This window comes from Sinocyclocheilus rhinocerous, unplaced genomic scaffold, assembly GCF_001515625.1.
Source record: "Sinocyclocheilus rhinocerous isolate Xijiao unplaced genomic scaffold, SAMN03320098_v1.1 scaffold410, whole genome shotgun sequence".
NCBI lineage: Eukaryota > Metazoa > Chordata > Actinopteri > Cypriniformes > Cyprinidae > Sinocyclocheilus > Sinocyclocheilus rhinocerous.
This window is the reverse complement of record NW_015637147.1, coordinates 107883-125260: the sequence shown is the minus strand read 5'-3', so window position 1 is coordinate 125260 and position 17378 is coordinate 107883. Positions and strand designations below refer to the sequence as shown.

The following is a 17378-nucleotide window of genomic DNA, read 5'->3' as shown; positions in this document are numbered from 1 at the left end:
ATGCATTGCACCGGCTGCCTTTTTATGCTCACGCTGTGATCAGCGGCAGCTGGATGCAATAATTGCATGCCAATGTGCATTGGCTCGTTTAGTTACACTCTAAGTAGATTGGTCTCTCGAAGCGAGATCCCAATTCGTCGGTCACCGACGTGACTCGGAGTGACCGACTGAAAGGGAAGTACATTTACTTGAGTACTTTACTTAATTACACTTTTTGAGTATCTGTACTTTACTTGAGTATAATTTTTTCTGGAAACTTATGACTTTAAATTCACTCCTCTATGTAGCAGCTTTGAAAATCAGTGGGTGATTTTTTCTTCTCTAAAACGTGACTTTTTTCCCCTTCTATTTAGACAGTCTATCAGTAATCACTCTTGTAGGGATGTGTGAAGTGATTTCCCAGCATTTTTTAACACTGACCAGTTGCAAATGTGATATTTATTTACAACAATTTAATAAGAAGTTAATATTGTGGTATATATTAGACACGATATTGTCTGATTTTGCAAAATTGTGCAAACGAAAATATTACCTATAAAGCCACAGAAGAACTGTTGTGTTTCTCCTAACAAAGCACAATAGGCATTTGACTTGAAGCAGCACTGCACAGACATCAAAGTACCGCGAGAGCATTTTTTATCTTTATTTTCACTCAAGTAATGGAGTTGTGTACTTTGTCCACCTCTGGTCAAAACACAAAAACCGATGCCAGGATAAAAATCTTTCTCTGTGCTCTTGAAAATAATCTTATCAGGTAAAGATCAGATAATCCTGGACTGTCTGAAGTTTCAATCAGTGGTGTAAAAAAAAGAGAGAGAAGACTTTCAAGAGTGGCAGGTCAATCAGCCCAATCTTTCTGTCTCATAAAGTACAAGATCTCTGAAACAGAGGCACCCTAAAAACATTCTCTTTCAAAGTCAACTTGAACTCCAAAGTAGACTAAATCAGTGGGGAACATGATCAAATGTGCTCAAAAGGGCGAAACAAGTTAAGAGTGGCAATCAAAAGTGCTGGACTGCAACAAAAACGAGACATGATGACCAGCCTTCAGGAAAGAGATGAGGAACATTTATAGGGTATAAAAAGTTAGTCGGATGTGCGTGTGGAATAAAATGGTGACCAGATGGGTTTAGAATACCTGCAGGGTAGGGACATGCATGACCCTAGTAAAAGGGGACTCAAACATCATGGAAATACAAGAGCAGATGGTGACCACGATCATCACCCAGTCCAGATAGGTTACCAAGCCCAGCAAATCACTGGAGAACACACACAGACACATACACATGCAAGGTTTAGTGCAGGTTAAATGTGCTACTCTTTTTCTACTCTGCATTCTTGCTACTTTTCAGCCTGAGCTTACATAACTTTGTCTTAACTTTGCAGATCGTTTGAAACTGGTGAAATCCTGCTAGGACATTGCAGCCCAAAAGTTTTCATCTATTCCCACACTAACCCACCCTGGCATGTCTGACAGATCAAAACTTTCCAAAGCCCATTCTCATATTACATTTCTAGAATCAAAATAGGCATATAAATGAGGGAATCTCAAGAAAACATGTGCAAGTCACATTTTAACCCCAAAAATAAAAAAAGAAATACCATTAATTTCATGACAATTAAGCACATTTCCCCCCAAAATTCTTCATTTTTTGCACTTTTTTTTATCTTCCACTATTTCTACAATTAATGTACCCATATTTTACAATTTAAATAATATATTATGATTTATTTTATATTACATATATTTTAAATGATGATTTATTGCAAAAGAAAGATTTAGGTGTACGTTGCAATAATTTTTTTTTTATATTGAATTGTGTATATTACCAGGCTATCACGGTGCAAAGACCCTAAACATTTATGGACTTACTATAATTGATGGTATTTTGTGCTGTTCACTGCGCCTGTATTGGGATCCGTTTTTGACCTATTCATAAAAAGCCCATTAATATAATGTCAGCAAAGAAATGTAACACACATACACACACACAACAGTTTGTGAAACAACATGGCATTTTTTCAGTGATTATGGCACAAAGGGATTAGTCATCTCATTGATGCGTATGAAAATGCTATTGCAACTAATAATATACTGCAGTGGATTTGTATTTGCTTAGGTCTTACGCATTGAAACGGGCCCGCACAATCATTCGGCAAAAGTTTCGGAAGCGATGCTCTCTACCAACGATGAAGAGTGGCTTGTCAAAGTACGGATGGTTTTCCCGGAGTTCCTCCTCTTGGACTTTTCTGGAAAAAAACAAGACAAAAACATTATAGGCATAACAATAAATCATTTTGAAATCTCATCTTCGGTAAACACTGCTTTTATTAGTCCGGCTTTGGGATAAAGTATTGACACAGAAAGATCTTGGATGCACAGAAGGGACCTTATTAGTTTTTGTAGCGTACTGTTTCTGTAAATCAGCTCAAATGTGATCTGATCTCTCTTTTACAGTCCTTCCTTGGCCTCTTAACATGACAAATAAATACAGCCAACCTAAAACAAAGACTTTGCTTCCCTGCAATATGTCTTGTTGTCATATACCGATGGCATTATGCCACCATCAGCATACAGTACAAGAGAAAGATATGGTGTAATAACTCCCACATGGCATGTTTTGTTTGGGGAGGGGGATAAGATCTGTTCAACTGACCGCATGCCAAGGAGAGTGTATGGAGTGGCAGAAATACCGTTTCATCTCAGCCTGCTCCTTTTTCTCTTGTATCATCTTGATTTCACTGTCCTCCCGCTGGGCGTTACGGTAGCGGACCGTGCTGGAGTGCTGAAGAGTTCACACACATGTCAGAGATCACAGATCGTCACAGATAGCGCTGTCAGCTATTGAGTGTGTGTGTGTGTGTGTGTATACGCACATCTTGAGTGAGTGTTTCCAGGGATTTCCCTCTGCTGATTCTCTGGCTGGTAGAGCCGTGTCTGAGGGACCTGTGCCAGAAAGAGCAGGTTAACACACTAGCATAATGTAGTGCACATTATGACTTTGCATCCATCCAATGCTCCTTAAATAAATTAAATAGATGAGTATGTGAAAGCATGTCAATGTGCTTTCCTAACCGGCGTTCTTGGCGGATGTGATGCTGGACACTGAGTATGGATCTCTCTTTAGTTGGCTGACCCTCAAAAGAGCCACTCAGCATACGTTGTCTAGTGCAGGCTCTGAAAAAATTCACACAGACAAACCATAACTAGGTCAAGAGCAAATTAATAAAATACAAAACAAACACAGTGTGGTATTCTTTTTTTTTTTTTATGCATCAATGATAATGTTTTTACTGTTTGCAACTTCAGGGATCTTATCTATGCACAATCAGCTTGTAACACTCGAGAAAGGAAAACTTGAAATCGCATCATATGACCCCTTTAAGCCAACATTAAATCAAAACTGTCTTCTAATTTAATTTCTTAGTCTTACTAAGCATGATTTATTTAAGTGGGTCATTCATCAAAATCTAATAACTATTTCCTTTTTGAAGTCCCATCCTAAATTATTTCCACTGACTATTTTGTTTCACTCAGAAATAATTCACACTACAAAAGCTAAATGGCTTTTAATTTTTGTGGGGTACTACAAATGCAAACAAGTTTTACTAGACATACTGTAAATGTATAGGATTGTGTGATGATCATCAATGAACAGCCCTTAAGCTACGCCACTACTGTCTGTCATGTACGCTGTTGTACATCAGACACAGCAGATGGTTTTATTAGCTAACACTGTGTTGTGCAGGTGGAAACAGTTCTAAGGAACGGGGCACCCATGGAGAGGAAACTAATTAATCCTTTTTTTTTTTAGAGTGGTCAAATGTGACCTGTGGTGCACTAAAAATTCATGCTAACAGTGAAGTGAAGATGAAGCAATAGGAGGGAATTAATCTCCAAGGAAAAATTTGGCATACTTAGTCTAGATATATGAGGTTACATATCTACTAGGCCCCAGTTCCACTTATTACAAAAATGACAAAACTTAGATGATGATGATCAGTTGACTCCATTTACTCCAAAGTAACTTTCAGTATGCATGTGGGACATTCTCAGCAAGCGACCCCATTTGAGTTTTCCCATGCGCTAATACTGATTTAACAGCATTCTTAATTTAGAGACAACATCTGGTTGATTTAACTCTTTAAATTTAAATTTTAATCACGCTATAAAGGTTAATGTTCAGTACAAATAATTAACTGAATTAAATCAACCATAATTTTATCTTTAAACGCAATTGATTGGAATATCAAATTTCTCCTCACTCGTTACATTACATTTCAGTTTCATGGAATATATGTCGTCATGTACCAGAACACAGCTAATGACAATTTCAGCTTCAAGAGAACATGTCGCCCTTATTTATGGCCACTCAGAGTGATGAGTGCCTGGCTGATGAAGGATGTGTGTTTGCGCATGTGTGTATGCAGACAGACTGTATGCCCCAGACGGCACAGACGACGTGGGATGGCTACTGATGTGCAGTCTCTCTGCTTAGCAGTAGGAGGAGGGGTGGACAAGGTGAGGTGTACGAGTGTGTGTGTGTGTGTGTGTGTAACACGAGGGAGGTGGGGACAGCATCGACGTGATCTGAAACTTAACGACAGAGACGAGAGCAGTTGAAGCAAAGTGTGGGAATATGTGGCTGCATCGCTGCCAGATTTTTAAATATTAATTTGTTCATTCATGCTCACAGGTGACCCACTAACAGTTATATTGATATGGAGACGCCATTATCTGCTCTGAATGCTGGGCTGGCTGGATGACAAACATGGAGTCGAAATCATGGAAATGGAGGATCGAAATCAAAACATATTCACTCTGTATAGGAATTAATGTGTTTTTGCCCAAGGCTGCCAGAGAACAAAGCAATGCTCTATAATTATTCCTACTGGCCCATCACATATCTATATTATGAATAAATATCTTAATACAAACTCATTGTAACATTTCAGGTTGATGGAAAAATCACTGGGTCTCATTCAATAATTCTGTTATCTGAATATAAAAATTGCAAAAATCATGACTAATATTGTAAATATATTTGCACGTATTAAAAGTTGATTAGTATTGACTTTGTAAATGACTATATGATAATGAATTTGTAGCCTTGCTAAAAAATATCAATCTCAGTCACTGAATTATTATTTTTATTTTTGTAATATAATATTAAATTAAATTAATCTTATATACAATAAGTTGACTAAAAGATCTGAAATTGCTGGGAGAAAATCACAAGCTCACCGCAGAATTTTATTGACAGTGGTTTCCTTTTCCATGAGGTTACGGGCCCGGATGCTAAATACTGACTTTCGGAGCTAGGAAGAAAAAGCGGTTTAGACAGTAAGATGCACACAGGAGACACGGATCAATACACAGTACAATTCAGACGGATATATTCGCAAACAACTATTATTATATGGGTAAAGCTGAATTTGATATCAGCAAACAAAAACATCCCAACGTAATCAACAAAATATAGTTATATAACTGCTGGTTATTTAAGTCTTGTTGCGTGGGAAACAGATCTGTTCCTTTCAGAACATTCATGAGCGTATTATTTAGTCCCTGTGTGTACTGAGGGGGCAGACTGTGGGAGTGATGGAGTGTGGTACCTTCTGATCTATGTATTTATTATCCTCAATGGCAGACCTCTTGGAATGGTCGCAGGATGAGGACGATGCTGAGGGAAGGCGACGGAACAGACAGCTGGGGTCCTGCTGCTGTCGGTCGATGAACTGCTTCATGAAGCTCTCCCTGTGACACACGCCCACGGCACATGCATAACCAAACAGTCACATGCAAACACACAAGGGACTTCACGTTTTCAGAGGATTCTTGAGGATGAAGTAGGAGGCATTCAGTGTAAAGGAATAAGTATGTTTGCCAATATGCTTGCTGCATTTCGGAGAATGAATCTGTCATGTGTTAGAGTCAAATGTGAATCCACATTTTAAATTGTTTTAATTCTAGAATAAATTAGATGTTTACGTTTTCTGACTGATCTGACTGACACTTTCCCATGCAAAACTGGCCGCCACAATTCTAAGGTGTTGTCAAGGCATCCTAAGAAGGCTTTTAGCATGTAGCCACAGAAGGTTGTTGCTACATGGCTGCTAAGGTGTTTAGAGTTGTTGCTAGGGTGATCTGGATGGTGGATAGATGGTTGTTAAAGTGTTCAACATGGTTGCTAGATGGATGCTAAGGTTTCAGCATGGCTGATAGATGGCCCAATGATACTCTGGCTCATATATATGGATTGGAAGCGTCCTTTAATGTAAGTTTTTTTTTTAATTTTTTTTTTTTTACATCAAATGAGAATTCCATCTCTTCAACAATTCAAAAGATATGAGATATTATTCAGCGGAAACGGTACCTGATTCTGGGCACAGTGAAGTCTGATGGCAGTTTGGAGATTTTCACCATCTGTGGTCGATTGGGGAACTTCTCAAAGATCCGTAATCGCAAAGGAAGTTTCTCTTTTGTATCAGCATTGGCTTCGCTCTGTTTCAGCTGTGGACAGAAGCCAGAAGACTCATTTGAAACAAACGTCTCGTTCTGTGACTCAACAGAGAGACTCCGATGGGGCCACATTGTGTTTTCACACATAGCCTTCAAAAAATGTTGGTGGACAGTCCAAAATTTACATAAGTTGTCTATCTCTACTTCTGGTTGCCCCTTTTGAAAACTCAGCTGGTCTTCAAGTAGAATGTAAAGATGGTGTATTTTATAATCAGTTCCTCACTTCTGGTGTTGAGAGAGGAAGGGGTTAGCCTGTATGGTGCACTGCTATGAATTAATGTGTCCCTTTGAGGCTTAACTGACTTTATGTGCCATAACCTTTTATCTTTCTCCATGTCTTATCAAGCCACATAAAGGCCTCAGATGATTAGGCCGGAACACACTAGAGGATCACTTCTCATTCTCCTGTCAGAAGAGATGCATAAATTAAAGTGAATAAGATAAAACTAAGATGACAGATTGTTTCATATTTTCTAAACATACCTATGAATGCATATTAAAAGAAATCCACTGAATGCCCTACTGATTAAAAAACATGTAACTACAGTTTAATTAATACTAAAACAATAACATTAATTCTAACCAATTAAAACGTTAAACATGATTTAATTTTCTCTCCTTTTTATTTATTTATGTATTTTTTTTAGAGAACAAGATGTTCGCTTGGCAGCATTTAAAAGCAAAATGTTATGTTGAGAGAGTGCTGTTCTGCTAGGCTGTCCAGAGATGGCAGCAGCGCACAGTCTCAATGCAGTTATCCATCCATTACAACACTGGTTGTCAATTAGTTTTGCTTCAGGACCCAGATTTTACATTGACATCAAATGGAAACCCAACACAGCACCTAAATGTTTATCATGCTAAAAAAAAAAAACTAAAAAAATCTATAAAAAAATATTTATTTACATTTAGTCATTTAGCAGACACTTTTATCCAAAGCAACTTACAAATGAGGACAACAGAAGCAATCAAAACCAACAAAAGGGCAATAATATGAAAGTGCTGTGGCAAGTCTCGGTTAGCCTAACATAGTACACGTAGCAAGGTTTTTTTTTTGTAATAAATAAAAAGAAAAACAAGTAGATAGCATAGAAAAGAAAAAAAAAAAAGGGAACGCTAGTGTTAGAGGGTCTTATATATATATATATATATATATAGTAAATTGTGTAGTTTTGTTCATGCTATATATGTTGGCATCTTTCTAATTTGTCTAGCTTCTACCTAGTGTCATAAATTTTGGTAAAAATACCATAGATAGATAGTTAGAACAGAGATAACAATAAAAAACATGGTAAGTGTTTTTATAAGCCTATTTATATTGCTATCCTACTAGGCATGATTATATGGTTAGTTGTATTTTATTTTCTCACAAACAATTATTGGTTTGCTATATACCACTGCTGCAATACAATATAATTCAACACACTGCCTATTAAGGAAGCAAAACCAAAACTGAAATGTGTATTCAGAAATAACTTTCTGTCCTCATCCACGCAAACAGGCTAAAAATTGGTCAAACAAACAGAAACGTCATAAATATCAGAGAGCAATTAATTTAATTACATCTGAAAAAAAAAACCACATTGGAATTCTTTGGCCTGAAGTGTCCATCTGGTTGCTGTAGATAAATATGATGCATTTCTGATTAGGAGTGAGAAATGCCAAAATTAGGTTCTCTGATGATAGCTTACCATTAGAAATAAGAGGCTGACCTGGACCCTTCAGGAAATGATTTGGCAAGAGTAACCAAGTGGAACCATCAAAAATAGAAATGCAAATAATGTCATTGCATCATATTATTGTATTATTACTCATTATTATTTTTTTTCATTCATCACTTGAATTGGCCATACATTCAGACATCTGTAGTGCATCACATGCTGTTCTTTCAGAGTTACAGACAGCAGGTCATGTTCTGTGCTGGAAGTGAAGCACTACTGGAGAGAGGTTGTGCTAATGTTGCTGAGAGCCTGCCTGCAGTAAGGACAATGCTGTTGGACACTTGAGCCAAGAGAAAATGTGCTCAACATGCGTCTTGATGATTTCAATGAATTGAAATCAAATGTATGAGTAAAAACCGACTAAAACCAAACGTGACATGCCAGTATAGGAATAATAGCTTTACCACTACCAACATGCTGGATTCTGCAATATAACCAAAAGTGCATAAAATCAGTCTGGACCAATGCTTGTGGCCATTGTGAAAAGGTCCACAGGAATCCATTGTTTATATACCACAAACATTCTCAACATATAGTCACAATAGTACTTAAGTGACAAAGAATACATAGGGAAATCGACCATTTGCTGTGCTTTCATATTCTTGGCTGCTTGCTGGAAAACATAAAAGCCGGTTTAGTCTGCACTCAGGCAAAGTTTAATTTTCCTGTCTCCCATTCAAAAAATAGTCTACATTTGTTTTAGGGCATCTTTATTGTAAAAGGGGGTGTGTTTGAAACCTTACAGGTCCCCAAGGTTCCAATCAATAGCTCTGCACTCTGCGGGGTGTCTTCAACGCTGCGCTTTACTCGGCAACAGCCTCTGATTAGCTCTCACACAGAGGAACACATGACACGGAGCACTGCAGAGAGAACAGGCACTCCTAACTAATACCAACACAATTTACATCTGTCTAGTATAGAACTAATGTAAAGAATCCTCCCTGCTTTGCAATGCCAGCCCCCCTTGTTTATTCCAATCTGGTAGCTAAAACAAGTGTTTGCATAATTAATCACAAATTATTCAAAGTCTGAAGACATTTTAGGTTACTGATATTTTAAAGCAAATGTTCACCCAAAATAAAGATCAAAAGAGATCAAAGAGTTTCATCATTTACTGACCCTCATGTTGTTCCAAACCTGTACGACTTTTACCAAGGGTGTTTGATATCATTTAGAAAAGAATACATAACAACTTAAGTTGCACTAGTGCTTAACAAGTGTTAAATAAAACTAAAATGTTAATTGGGGAAAAAAAGCTAAAATAAAAAGTAAAATATACCATTCGATGAAATAAGATTAATAAATAAGATAACTTAAGTAAAATTTAGTTCAGTTTAGGCTGCCGTGCCAAAATGACTAAAACTGAAATAAAAATAGAGTTAAATAGAAATATATATAAAAAAACTAAAAATATAAAAATAAAAGCTAATTCAAAACATTAACAAATATTATATAGTATATAAATAATACAAAAATAATACTTCCCTGGTCATTGTAAGCTTTTGCATGGAAAGATCAGTGAGACTATTTTCAAAATATCTCATTTGTGTTCCACAGAAAAAAAGAAAGCCATACTGGCTTGAATCGATGTGAGGGTGAGTAAGGCTGCCGTGCCAAAATGACTAAAACTGAAATAAAAATAGAGTTAAATAGAAATATATATAAAAAAACTAAAAATATAAAAATAAAAGCTAATTCAAAACATTAACAAATATTATATAGTATATAAATAATACAAAAATAATACTTCCCTGGTCATTGTAAGCTTTTGCATGGAAAGATTAGTGAGACTATTTTTCAAAATATCTCATTTGTGTTCCACAGAAAAAAAGAAAGCCATACTGGCTTTAATCGATGTGAGGGTGAGTAAATGATGACAGAATTTTCATTTTCATTTTCGAGATAAGTACATGTGATGGAGTGCTGAAGAGGAAGGGAAAGCCAAATTCAATCAGCACGGCTAGAAAGTGAAATCCACCCTGATCAATAAACAAATCAATATGAAATAGGTGAAAAGATATGGGTCACATACATTGCATACAGTGCAACACATCATGCTGATTTGCATATTTACATGACTGCCTGTAGCTAGCTGCAGTTTTTTTTCCCCTGATGACTTGTGGTTATGGATTTTTTTATTTTTTTTTAAGGAAAGCCAAATTCAATCAGCACGGCTAGAAAGTGAAATCCACCCTGATCAATAAACAAATCAATATGAAATAGGTGAAAAGATATGGGTCACATACATTGCATACAGTGCAACACATCATGCTGATTTGCATATTTACATGACTGCCTGTAGCTAGCTGCAGTTTTTTTTCCCCTGATGGCTTGTGGTTATGGATTTTTTTATTTTTTTTTTTTATTTATAAATCTTTATAAATATGTAGCATTTTCCATAACAGAGGTGGGAGCCGTGCATCCGAAATGAATGTGTTGGCCTTGGGACACATTAGGGTGATCCATTCACTCCTATTCACACATTCTTCCAATTTCAGGCTCAGGTGAACCATACCAAGTTATTCTCCAAGTCCCCCACCTTTCAAGAAGACAAGGGTCCGGGTTATTGACCAATAGCTGCATGGTCTGTGACACATTCACAAAGGAGCCCATAATAGTGAGCTGTGCTCCCAGCATCATGAATGATTGGTCGGTCTACAAATCTGTATGTCACTGTCCCACAAATGTACTCTATAGGCCATTAGACACAATTATGCTACAGTTAGGTCACCATAAAACAGTGGAGAGCTAATGTAAACACAGGTAATAATGTCTAACGGTGTGTGTGTGTGTGAGTGTGACCTTCAGAGACGGCATCGGCAGACATAATAACATATCAGTTTTAAAAGGACCAGAATATTTGACGTCAGCCTCAAAAGTCTACATCATTTATTCATTCTCATGTCCTTTCAAACTCTTATGACATTCTTTCTTCTGTGGAACACAAAAGAAAATATATATATATACAATGAAAGTCAGTGGGGCCCAAAACAACACTGGACCCCATTGACATTTATTATATATTATATTATATGGAATGACATGAAGATGAGCAAATGGTCTAGTGCAGGACGACTGCACTATATATGTAAACATCTACGTATGGGTCTATGTGTACATGCACATGCAATGCATCATGTGCCATTTAGTTCTGCATTTTTTAGACCGTGTTAAGTTAAAAGAAAATAAACTTTTAAAAATGCATTGGAGACCCCTGCTCCAGACCATTAGAGTGCATTCTGTGTGAATTACCCATTAGTAGAACATTCCAAATCATGGCTGTAGCCAGCTATGAGGTCACAGAGGTCCGGACCTCTGTACATTTTTCATGTTAAAAATAAAATGTGTTCTCTGAATGACCAATTTGCTGTTTAAAACTCCTCATATGAGTGTCTGAATTTAAGTTTAGACAGTTTAGAGTTGTGAGTGAGGGCGCGTGCAGCTTAGTTTAGTGTTGCCAGATCCAGCAATTATAAGTGTCTTTGGACTTGTCTTTTCCACTTAATTTGACACTTTAGAAAGTTAAAGTGAGAAGTTGCAGTTTAGGGTTAGCGATATCTTTATTGTATCTTATTTGCAAAAGATTTGAACTAATTTCGGGTTTATTTTTTATTTGTTTTCATAGCAATATCTGGCAACACTGCATCGCCAACACTTAAACTGACAGTCTATGCTATTTCATTCAGTATAGTATTTAAATTTTCACAAAGTCATGCTAAAACATTCATATAATCTATATAGCAATGGTTATTAATGAAAACTATAGGCTGACAGTAATATGTATTGTTGCATGAATAACCTTTTGAGGTTCCATTTCAGTTGGGCTGTTGATTTAGTTCTAGCATGCGTGATAAACATACATTACGCGTGCCGCTCTACTCTAAACCAGACTTGGTGAACTTCCATAAGCAGCTCAGGGGTAGAAGGGTCATTCTCTCCTTCTCATTTAGTATCTAATGAGGCATGGTGCTGCATAGGCTATAAACTTCCAGACCTCTTAGAGGCACACCTTTGCCACCTGAGAGGCTGACTGGCTGAATACTTAGCAGTGCCAGAGTGGCGCAGCATGGCAAGGCAAACCATCTGACGTTCCTCAAAAAGCTCCTGTGTGTATGTTGTATGGTGACATTGAGGCAGTTCTCACGGCCAGCCAGATCCTCAACTAAAGTTTCTTTCATAGACACAGCTGGATCTGATATTTGCTCCCTCCAGTGTAACTAAATGTGGCTACTTTGCATTTATTCAAGAATTAATGGAAATGTCTGCAATTAATATGACACAATGTCACACTCATTTAAAGAAAACATAACTGCATTTTGCTTCCCGCATCCCATGAAGATTTACATTCAGTTTTATCAAGCCATACATATATATATATATATATATAAAATAGTTATGCAAACCAATCAGGTTTTTAGCTCTCCACATTCCAATGCAAACCAATCAGGTTAATGCATTTACATGAAACATAAATAAATCACAATATGCACCACAAACTCATAAGAATTTATAAATATTGTACAAGTTGCCCATTTCATTTGAAAATGTATTATTTCTAGGTACATTTTTTTTTGTTATGTCTTCACCTAAATCTAATACTCAGTTGGATGTGAACAGAGAACATAAATAAGATTGTACAAATTCACATGAAATTGTAAATACTGTTTATGTATTGTAATATTGTAAAAAAAAAAATTATGAATGTGTGTTGGAATATGACCAAATTCTGGTCTGGCAAGCCTAGGTGACATCAACTGAAAGGGAAAGTCAGAGTAAGTAATTACATTTTGATGAAAGATAATGAAGAAATAATTTTTTTCTTCTTTGGAATAACGCAAACTGATGAATTGTGCATAATAAGACCAGGAAAGTGTCAAAGTAAATAAGGTAAATTTTGATTTCATGTTGAAACCCTATCATAAAAAAAGTGGCTGCTGAAAGGATGAAAATGGGTTTGGTTGAAAGATGGAACACACACACAGAGTCTGGGGCAGCGGACATCTGGATCAGGTGCTGCAGCGAGGGGTGGGGGGGCAAGCCTAGGTGACATCAACTGAAAGGGAAAGTCAGAGTAAGTAATTACATTTTGATGAAAGATAATGAAGAAATAATTTTTTTCTTCTTTGGAATAACGCAAACTGATGAATTGTGCATAATAAGACCAGGAAAGTGTCAAAGTAAATAAGGTAAATTTTGATTTGATAGGCGTGACTGTTAGATCAGAGGTTGGAGTACTGGAAGGCACATTTGATGGACAGGCCTGTTACCGAGGGTCCTTTCATGTCTATCGCAGCCAGAGGGGACCAGCATGTGTGTTTGTGTGCATGTGTGACAAATTGTTGACGCCACACTTTTTAGACTGGGTGTGATAATATACAAATGTGTGTATGTGTGTGTATGTTTGTACATCTGAGCCCCCCTGAAATTGTTTAGGAATTTCTGAGCAGGACCAGATGTGCTTTGTGCAGATGAGTGCAAGAGATGGGAAATGAACAGAAAACAAAACAAACGAAAAAGAAAAAAAATGACCGGAGATGATATTGTCTCTTGTGAAAAGAACACATTGTATGCTTCGGCTGCTGGAAGCAACTTAATACTCTCAGAAAAGAAAATAACACTGAATTTTCAAATTCCTGCAGGTTATCTTTGTTTCATTCACAAACGCAGCAATAATATCATAGCTGACTTTTTTGTCTGTTACTAGACCTGGCTGTATACCACAAAACTGAGTTTGCCTGGACTGGAACTCTGGAGTTTCTTTCTTACACGCTTAAATTGACTCCAAGCAGCCAGGCAGTCAGGCTAAAATATCAGTCACACAGTAGCACATTTCTGCTAGAAGGGTGAAGAAACCTGTTAAGAATCTATCTAGGTCATCTTAGAGTCTATTTTTTGGACCATTAAAATTTGTCACATTATTTTCATGGCAATTAAAGACACCCACACAAGCCAATTTTGATTGTTTTAGTCCATAAAAAAATATTTATATATGATTTAAATATTTAAAACACATGAATATATCAAATATTATTATTAAAAAGTAACATGCATCATTCCATTATTTGCTAAATGGTATTTAATGTACCAAAATAAAATAAAAATGAAATAAAAAAATAAAAAATCATCAATGCATCCATGCAGGGTGAATTTGATTATGGTAGAACATTAAAAAGAAATTAGATATTTTTTAATGGAAATGAAGAAACCGTACACAATGCACAAAAATAAAAATTAAATAAATCCTACAAATAGGCAAAATATAATTTTTGCAAGAAATATGATCTGACTGATATGATCCTTTGTGAGATTTACCCAGAGAACTTATACCACCATATGGAGTGGGAGCTGTAGGCACTAGATGGCAGTGTGGTTAGACCCAAAAGAACATCTGACACCAAGCACATACACAGTTGATACTGTGACCTTTTCTTAAGTTCAATCTTTAGATAGTTCTTTAATGTGTCAAAGAAAACATTAATTCCAACCAGCTACAGAATAGCTTTTACCAACAGGAGACTGTTAAACACAACCACTGCCTCTTGGTAACAGCAGCATTGCTTTGTAGAAAAAATATTTATGAATGGATGCTTCTACTCTGCAATATGACTCATAGTGAGTGTATCTAATTAGTGTTGCTTGTTACAGTATTGTAATATTGCTCATGCTTAGGGTTAGGAGTTTTGGAAAAATTGTGGTGGTGACATTTGAAGAGCCATACACCACTCACACTGTTTTAAGGCAATGTAAAAACCTAGTGAGCCTGTACTATCAACAAGTACTGCTGTATACTATATCGTTGTACATTTGACAAATATAAGTTTGACACGCTAGAAGGTTTTGATTTGAAGCGTGAAGCCTGTAGCTCTTGAAAGAGTTCAGGGACCTCAGTCAACCAACCAACCAACCATGGTCCCAGTGCCAGATGCTCCCCCTTCTTCCCTGAGGGAAAGTCCTCCATTTGATTTCTGTCAATAAAAAGATAAACATTTCCCCTATCAGCTCTAGACACTTCTCACTGCCATTTAACCAAAGGAAAGTAATGGTTTCTCAAGCCGCTAACAACCATCAATCTCTGCCATCAGAGGGAAACGGCTCATGACCGGCCGAATGAACAGACTGCATCAGGAGACGTGGCACAAAGGTGATGTGTAAGAAACAGCGGTCAGAGAGGGAGACCGGCTTAGTCAAGTCATGACAACTGCACTGTTCTTTCAACACATCAAATTCCACTAGCCATTTTTACACCTTTGAATCTTGGCAATTCACCAAATATCCACCCCTTAAATTTGGCACCCTCTCAAAAAAAAGCACATTTATACTTAGCATAATATATTTAAAAAAATTGACGGGGAAAAAAAGGAAATACAAAATGTATTTTAAGGCATATAAATAAAATAAATGTACATTTACATTCAACATTCAAATTTGCTAACATTACTTTTTGGAAGATTGGCCAGAAATCATATGATTAATTGCAACCATTTTCTAAACTGAAAAAAAAATGTATAAGTGTTAATCTTATTCAGCAAGGATTATTCACATTAAATTGATCAAAAGTGACAGTAAAGTCTTCTACATTGTTACAAAAAAAATCTAATTCAAATAAATGCTCTTTCTATTCAGCAAAGAATCCTGAAGAAAAAAAAAACTGTACCATGGTTTCCACAAAAATATTAAGCAGCAAGAAAAAATGTTCTTGAACACCAAATCAGCATATTAGAATGATTTGTGCTCATGTGACACTGAAGAATTGAACAATTGCTGCTGAAAATTCAGCTTTGCTATCACAGTAATAAATGACATTTAAAAAAATATTAAAATAGAAAACCTTTTTAAGTTGTAACAATATTTCACAATATTACTGTTTTACTGTATTTTGGATCAAATTAATGCATCCTTGGTGAGCATAAGAGACATCTTTTAAATACATAAATAAAATTTACTGACACCAAATGTTTGAATGGTTGTCTATATGGTCATACTTAGGGGTCATTATATACACTAACACTTTAAAAGAGACAGACATGTATGTTTGTGAAAGATGTTTTCTCTGTTTTGGAGGAATGTGCATTGTTAATTTATATCATATTGACCCATTACTATAGGTTAGGGGTGTATAATTGTGTCAGTCGTTTATTATTCATTCAACAATACATAGCCCTATTACAGTAATAAATCAATATTATACTGTTAATAATAGTATTACTGTTATAGTTTTCATTAATAACCATTGCTATATAGATGATAACTTTGTCTAGTGCTCTTATGAATGTTGTTAGCATGATTTTGTGAAAATTTAACTACAATACTCAATGAAATAGCATAGACTTCTTCATGGCTGTTTGCATTTTTTTTTTCATTCTGTAACTACGTGTTCTACAGATCTCTGCATTAGTGTCATATGCTATTGTTTTGATAGCGTTGATAACGTTTCTGACAGATAATATCATGATGGTTTTATTTTATTTATTTATTTATTTATTTTTTGCGTTTGCCTTACCGAATGTGATATCCTGTCAACGTGGGCTCTTTTGATTACTGTCAGTTTAAGTTCTGGCGATCATTGTATAATTTTATAATTTTTGTATAATTTTTACATTGTATAATTTGCCAGATATTGCTATGAAAACAAATAAAAATCTAAAAATAAATAATAAATAAACCGAAATGAGTTCAAGTCTTTTGTAAATAATATAAGATAAAGATATCGCTAACCCCAAACTGCAACTTCCCGCTCTATTAACTTTCTAAAGTAGAAAAGACAAGTCCAAAGATGCTTATAATAACTGGATCTGGCAACACGGTGCGCCCGCGCCCTCACTGCTGCGTTTCCATCCACCTATTTTTATGCGTATTTTGGAATATCGCATAAAAAACCGCTGGATGGAAACGCCAGGATGCGCATAAATTCTAAAAATGCGCATAAAAATCTTATGCGCACATTTGAGTAGGATAAACGTTTTATCCGATAAGAAAAAATGTGCATAAACTACGATGGAAACACATTTACCGAATAAATTCCTTCATGCGCATCGAAAAAGTCATGTGACTTTGCGCTACGAGACGGGATAACTTGACTAGCAGCGGACCGATCTCGTTCACATCATCTATATGTTGTTATGGTCATTCTGAAA

General features: G+C 36.2%; 1 protein-coding gene across 1 annotated transcript in view; it reads right to left on the bottom strand.

Moving 5' to 3' along the window:
* Window positions 1-17378, bottom strand: part of nalcn (sodium leak channel, non-selective) — a 99304-nt gene that overhangs the window by 29023 nt on the left and 52903 nt on the right. The window contains 9 exon segments of the mRNA XM_016563487.1: window positions 1139-1259; window positions 1874-1930; window positions 2128-2250; window positions 2695-2786; window positions 2878-2947; window positions 3077-3178; window positions 5246-5319; window positions 5617-5758; window positions 6378-6514. Of these exon segments, the coding sequence (XP_016418973.1) occupies window positions 1139-1259; window positions 1874-1930; window positions 2128-2250; window positions 2695-2786; window positions 2878-2947; window positions 3077-3178; window positions 5246-5319; window positions 5617-5758; window positions 6378-6514 (918 nt within the window).